The sequence below is a fragment of the Polistes canadensis genome, unplaced genomic scaffold, assembly GCF_001313835.1.
Source record: "Polistes canadensis isolate GaletaPanama2010 unplaced genomic scaffold, ASM131383v1 scaffold_85, whole genome shotgun sequence".
NCBI lineage: Eukaryota > Metazoa > Arthropoda > Insecta > Hymenoptera > Vespidae > Polistes > Polistes canadensis.
The window spans coordinates 543,376-551,210 of NW_014569632.1; the positions used below are offsets into that span (position 1 = coordinate 543,376).

General features: G+C 30.8%; 1 protein-coding gene across 1 annotated transcript in view; it reads right to left on the minus strand.

Moving 5' to 3' along the window:
* LOC106786837 (class E vacuolar protein-sorting machinery protein HSE1-like) overlaps positions 1–3,360 on the minus strand; it is a 36,542-nt gene extending 33,182 nt beyond the window's left edge. The window contains exon 1 of the mRNA XM_014748660.1: positions 3,127–3,360. Within this exon, the coding sequence (XP_014604146.1) occupies positions 3,127–3,240 (114 nt within the window). The 5' untranslated portion in view covers positions 3,241–3,360. The remainder of the gene's footprint in view (positions 1–3,126) is intronic.
* Positions 3,361–7,835: the final 4,475 nt, after the last annotated feature.

Sequence of the window (7,835 nt, forward strand, 5' to 3'; positions counted from 1 at the left end):
AAAGAATATATATAAGAATAAAAATGAATTATTGAATTTAACAGAAATGCAAGGACTATTTGGAATTTTGACTTTAAAAATAATCGATAAGTCGACTAGGGGCCTTAAGAATTTTCTGATGGGGTACGTCACGCACCTTCTACGAATGATAAAACTCGAGCGTGTGTTGTCACCACGTAGCAAGACCAAATCTACAAGCAAACAGAGACCTCGAATGAAGACACTCTCTTTCCTTTTCCTTTCCTTCCCCTTTCCATGCCTCTTTCACAATGAGTCATCGAGAATTCCATGACATTTTCGAGACATCGCTGAAAAATGATATTTTCTCCTATTTATATCTATTTTTCGAAACACCAAAACATGATGTAACTGACCCCCTCCTTATTAAATTAGAAATTTTCAGCTAAATTAACATATGACTATACTTCTTTTCCAATTTACACTATAATTGAATATTCATATCATTAATTAAAGAACAAACTATTGTAAATCTATATTAAATAAAAAAAAAATATTGATTATTTGTTTGTGATATATTTTGTTCTTGATAAAACACGGATTTTTGACTTTTGAAACATTTTCTATATAGAAATATGAGAAAATATCATATAAAATAAGAGAAAATAACATAAAAGGTTGATCAGAGAGACGGAAAAAGCTTTTGCTTTAATATTCCACTACCGAGGTCTTTCTATTGTTGTACATTACCAGCACACAAGGTGGATATTCTGCACCATTGTCCGTTCAATGCCACGTTTCCATTTATTATTCGTCTTTTCCAACTTCTTCGCGCGTATAGTAATGCAAGAGTTTACAGAAATGTATATATATACATATATATAATATATATGTACCTTTAATTTCAACTCTTTCTCTCCCCTAAACTCTTTCATCAGTAGACAACAGGTAGTATTATGCTTCTTCATCCATTTTACTTTACTTTAAGCTTTTTTTTTAAGTCGTATTTAACAAGAGGTTCGTATAATTCAAAAGTATTATGAATTGAATAAAACCATACTTATCGATTTAATGCGAAAAAATTTTGATTTTATTTCGGATTATCATAAATTTTCAATGAATATTAAAGTTATACGTTTTACATTAACTCATAAGCCATTTAATTATTAGAAAAAAAACGTGTTTCCTTTTTCTACAACAACCTCGAGTACTCTTTAGCATTATGAGAATATTTCTTTTGTTCCCATTTAAAAGCCATGGGTCGGTCTTGTGTATAATAACGAGAACATTTGTCTGACATCACGGTGTTAACTAATAAAATATACAATGGGACAAGGTTACGTTGCATTAATAACGCATCATTATTATGCAACGTAAAATCGTAACTTTTTATTTTCATTTTCTTTTCTTTTTTAAGTATTTATGTTCATTTACGTATAGAAGGGGGATAAATATCAATAGAAATAAACGCAAATTTTTAATCGAAAGAAAAGGATTATAAAACAATCCTATGAATAAACATATATATATAGAGAATTTTAATCGGAAAATTCAGTTTACTCGTCCCTATTTAGTTTTGCGCGAATTGTTCAACCGATAAAATCTGTGCACGTAGACTTTAAATTCATGATCCGAATGAATTCACATCGTACGTTAATCGAAATCGAAATAATCTTTCCCCATGTAAAATAAAAAACATTATAAATTTACGTTTAGACGATTTATATTAAATAAAACGTGAAAAATTGAATATTATTGAAAACATAAAGAATAAATTTGTTATATAATCACGTTGGAAGTACATAAAAAAAATTGTATTAGTAGTAGTAGCAGAATTTTAACATAAGAAAAGAAAGGTTGAAACATTTCAACTATTTTCTACCTGAGGGCTTAGATAAAATAAAGAAAAAAAACAGATAATCCTCCGAGGATAACTCGTCGAAATTCTGAAAGAGCTTTCGCACTACACGACTCGAGTGTTGATTAGATTCGATCGATCTATCGATCGATTGATTGATCGATTAATCGATAAATCAATTGAAAGACGTAAAAGAAGAAGAAAAAAAAAAAAAGGAAATTGTAAATATCCGTCTAAACTAACTCTGAACGTTTAATATTGACTAAACGTGACGCGACGTAAAAAGAAAAAAACAACTTTCCGTTCCCATACAAAGACAAAACCCTGTGTTCTTGTAAATCCCTAACTTCGAGAACGCAAATATTTATCTTTTATACGTCATCTTAACAGGAGTGGTACGGTTTACCATCTTCGACACCCTTTTTGAACGATCTTTTTACAAGAGACAGAAAAAGTAATTACTTGAACTTACTCATCTCTGAATTATTTAATTTGATTAACAATCAAAATAAAATAAAATAAAAGAAATCAAATGTTTTCCTATTAAATATTACAATTATAAATAATCAATACTTAAAAATCGATAAGCACATGCCATTTATTGATATATCATTCAACTTGTTTTCATACGATTTCTATAAATAAAGTGTTAAATGCTAATTACATAGTTGCAAGATGGAATTTGCAAAGTCAAGGTCAGCTTTAAAAGGGTTGTAAGATAATAACGAAGTACAGGTAATCTCTTATTGGTTTTCTAATAAGTAAGTAAAGTGGTTCTTTGAAGATCTTCGCGTAATTTGTTATTTTTTTACGAGGTATCCTTATTAAGGGATCAATAATTAGGTACGGTGAGCGTTTACTAAAAGAACATTGAACTTCACGCATTCGTTGCACACGAGGTTTGAGAAAAAAAACAGTGGGAAAAATTAATAAAAGGGTATAAGATAAATGTTATTAAATGTAATAAAAATACGCGAATAGTTTTATCAAATATATACACACTGCTTTGAAATGATTTTATCTAGTTTTTTTTTCTATTATAAATATGAATATCAAACGTTATAGGAATGTCTTAATAAAACATTTCAATATATAAACAGAAATTAATAATAAATGGCTATACTTATCGATATAATTCGTAGAAATATACATGTGCATAAAAGATTAATATAAATATATACGAAATATCAATTTTAACGAGTCGTTACGAATTTTTTCTCGTTTTCTAAAGATAATCTCATTTATTCTTGATGTTATTTATTACGATACTAAAGCATAAATAATTACATGCACAATATATTGACATATACCTGATTAAGAGTAGTGGGAATGATGTCAGGAGTCTGTGGCAACATTTTGCAGCGTTTCTTTCCGTTCTCGTATTTAAATTCTCCTTCGGTCAAAATAATCTGACTATTGCACATACGTTTTTCGGTAGTAACATAATCAATTCTGTCCAATAATAATGAAAACGTGATTAAACACCTTTAGAATGTAGGAGGGTGGGAGGGGTCGGGGGAGGGGTTTAAAGAAAAAAAAAAAAAAAGACAAAATATATTCACAATATAATAGTACGTACTCACACACACACTCGGGTTCGCGTGTGTATAAGAAATTGTAATCACGTATCACGATCGAGATTTATGCAACTGTGTTTATCGATACGACAAATTAATTAATCGAATAAATTGTTGGAAAAAAAAAAAAAGAAATAAGAACGTTTTGTAATATAAATTTGATCGATGTTTTAAATAATAAATAGAGAGGCGTCTCTCTTTGAGATTCCTTGTGAATAGGATCGATTTTTTTCCAACGTCGGGAAAAAAAAAAACTGAAAACGCAAGAAATACGAGAAACAACGACACGTCAACCCGCCTCGAAGTCGTGCGCTAGACTGACGGTTCCGGGCGGTGTAGCTACGCCCGAAGACGACCGAACGTTGACGGAAATTGTCGAACGCCTACTATCAACCCCCCTCGGGGTATCCTACGCGGCATTTCTTAAATTTAATATCGACCCCGAACTGAATAATGAAACCATACAAATGTTTCCCTATGATTGACAGTTTTCTTTCCTATCTGTCGATCGAATGTACACCATTTTTTTTTTTTATTTTTTTTTTGTTATCCATTAAAATAATAAAAGAAAAAGCATTCATTCATTTTCTATGCATATCTGTATACGTATTGTACGTACATACATACATTTCTTCATATTTTATTTTTTTTAATTTATGACATGTTTTCTATGGAAATTAAATTCAGTAATCTATCGATTTTTTTTTCGGCAATTTTATACCTATATTAATTCGGTATCTAACGAAATTTATTTTGTTTTATTTTTCTGAATCGGTAGAAAATAATTACGAAAAAATAATAAGTGTTGTACGTACATACATACATACATTTCTTCATATTTTATTTTTTATAATTTATGACATATTTTTTATGGAGATTAAACTCAGTAATCTATCGATTTTTTTTCGGAAATTCGGTATCTTTTTTTCTTTTAATTCGGTATCTAACGAAATTTATGTTATTTTTCTGAATCGGTAGAAAATAATTACGAAAGAATAAGGGCTCGTTTGTATTCGCAATATAACGATCGTTGTTTCGTAGGATTCGCATAAATGTTCATGTTCAACAAATTCTCTTGCAAAATGACAAATTCCTTTCACATAATTCTCCATTTTATTTTGTTTCTACTATTTTCTTTAACAGAACACGTTCCAACCTTAAATTTAAAAGCAACCTTCTCGGAATGATGTCATCATTCGTGACGACATTGCAACGAAAAAGAGAAAGAAAAGGAAGGAAGGAAGGAAGGAAAAAAAGAAAGAAGAGATGAATAAAGGATATGAAAAGTATACGGAAGAATCAATCGATCTTCTAAATCAAAGCAGTGGCATCGTCGAATCAAGTGCAAGGCCGAACGTAAAAGGGAAGTGACGAGAACAGAGAAACAAAAGGATCCAGTTAAAAATAGTGGACCGGTCACTTCAACCGGTCCTTTCAAGGACTTCAACCCATTACATTCCTTTTTTCCTACCCCCTCCTCTTCACCCTCTATTCTTTCAAGCTCAAAAAGAAGAGAAAACTGTATTAAACTTCATACCTATATATGTTTCCCATAACACAACACAACACAATCGTTTTCGGTTTAAAAAGAAGAAGAAAAATAAATAACGATGATAATCAAAATGTATGGGAATTCTTGACTCTTGTTCCGTTATAACACCTGTTTATAATTTATCGATAAGCTAAGGCAAGGTTTTTACATCAGGGACACGGGATGAGTCAGAAAAATTCATGACGAATTCGGTTTACTAGCCATTATCAAAACTTCAATCTACGAATTTTCAGTTCAATGATGTAATATAATGGTGACCCATAAAAATATGTCTTCGTATATTTCGACGATAATTTTTCGATCGTGTCGCAATCATCGATTTATGTTAGTTATGAAGAAACGAACCTGTGAGGTGGGTCGATTAAATAAACGAGACAAACATTAATCGTAAATCATTTTATAGCTTCCGTCTTCGTGTAATTTCGTTCACGTTCGTTTCAAAGAGAATTCCTCTTTTAAAATACCGAGTTTTATTTCGAGATAGCTAGCATACGTGTTTTCACCTTGATAACGTTTATGCATTTACACAGCCGAGATTACTGCACAAGATCTTTTTTTCGTAATATTTATCAATTTATTTCTAAAGTATTTAAATTTTTGTTCAAATTGTCGATAAAACAATTCGAAATTCAAATATTCTAATAAAAACTGCTTCTCGTTTAACGTTAATTCGTCAAAATCTTATGAAATATTTTACAAGCTTTTAGTGTGTAAATAATCCGAAATTAAAATGTTTTAACAATAAGGTATCTAAAAAAGTTTTTTGTTTCACGTTAATTCGTCAAAATCTTATTAAATATTTTACAAACCTTCCGTGTTTTTCGTCTATGTCCCATATAACATAACATAATGCTGTACTGAAAAGGATCAACCTCCGGATGCACTTCTTGGACGATGCAACGACAGATGCCATTTGTTTCGTCCATTCGAGTTGAGAATTAACTCGAGCGAAAGAGAGATAACACACATTAGCAGTTACGAGTTCTTAGAAGTATCTCTTATGTTAGTACCAGTACTTAACTATTATCTTATATTACACGCCGTCAGAATTCCAACACGTGTTTGTTGGCAAAATCAATTCGATACCAATTAACTAACAAACGTATCCCCTTTGATTTTTACGAACCCCATAATCAAATTCATTTTGAATCTTTGATTTACAATCACCCTGTTTTCAAATTGATTCAAATTGAAACCTAATTTATGATTTAAATTTAAGCGAGTGTGTAAATTTTGTAAGTTGACTAAGAAGACTTCATTGTCATCATTGAAATTCCATTTTGTCGAACTCGATGACACTTTTGGATAAAGATACCGAATGCATCTTGCATCTCATGTTTACATCCCCCCTCCTACTTTTAAAAGAATGCAAGTATTCGATGTATCAACGAGAAAACTGGCGCCGTGAGAGCTTCAGACGACGACCATCCATAAAATATGTTCGTCGTCGTGCTAAAGGAAGAGGAAGAGGAAGAGGAAGAGAAAAGGGAAGATAAAAAAAAACAAAGAAGTAAGAAACTGTGACGAGGGTAAAGAAGATACCAAGGAATCTTCCCCAACTACTTGTATTTCGTAGTCACCGAGATCATTTACTTCAAAGGGGGTAGTAAAAGCAACATAGAAAAGAATGCTAAAAAATGAGGAAAAAAAATCTCAGTAGGTAAGACTTTAAATTGCAATTCTTAAAGAAAATTAAAAACTGGAAGTTTAAATAACGTGGCCAAGAAAATCAACGCGAGATGAAAAAATATAATAAGCGTTATTCGATAAAGAAAAAAAATAATCTAGACGACTAAGATATCTGACTGAAAGCTGTAATAATAATTGCAAGGGGGGGGGGAAAGGATGAACAATGGCCTTAAAGTAAAGTTACTTTAAAGATATATATTCATTCTTTCGACATTACACATTGAAAATGTTAAAAATAGATGAGAAACAGGCACGGGTCGTTTAACGCTTTGCTTTTTCTACCTCACTCTCTCTCTCTCTCTCTCTCTCTCTCGTTGAATTCCAAAGAAGAAGAATAAGAAAAGGAACACGTCATACTCGCGTATACCTACGTCAAATGATGAAGCAGAGAGAAAGAAAACGAGTGAGTACAGTACGAAAGAACAATGTAAAAAAGGTTGTGCCTTACGGTTCCACTTTGCTCTTACTCTCGAATACTTTTTCTATCCTCTTAAAAGAGGATTTCTTTTTTTCTTTTTCTATACTTTCCTCTCGTATAACACAGCTTCGTACGTATCTACCATTAATTCGCGCCACGTTTCTTTTATGTAATCGATCCGCATACCGATCCAAGTGCTTTTAGGCACGAGTGCCCACCGTATTTTCGAGTGGATATCCACTTTTTTGTTTCTAACCTATACTATATACATTATCCTCAGGATAGGGATGAGGAACCCTCTCCTGTCCTGCCTGTACACACTTTTTTTTACTTCTTAAACTTATCTTTCAACATAAACTATATCTCAATAGTGACCAATGGAACATTTTTTTCAACATTCATTACCGTTCACTGATCATAAATTGTATCCTATGTTATAATACAGCTAACTAATATTATTCATCAATTGATTTTATTCTTTAATAGTATTCTACGTAATTTATTTAAATGTGATTTATGTGGATTCTTTGAAATAATTAACGATTAAATTAAATAATAAGAAAATTAAATTTAGAAATATATGAAATCATTATTCATTGTTCTAATAGTATTCTACGTAATTTATTTAAATGTGATTTATGTAGAATCTTTGAAATAATTAACGATTAAATTAAATAATAAGGACAAGATTACAATAATCTAAATTTAGAAATATATGAAATCATTATTCATTGTTCTAATAGTATTTTACGTAATTTATTTAAATGTGATTTATGTAGAATC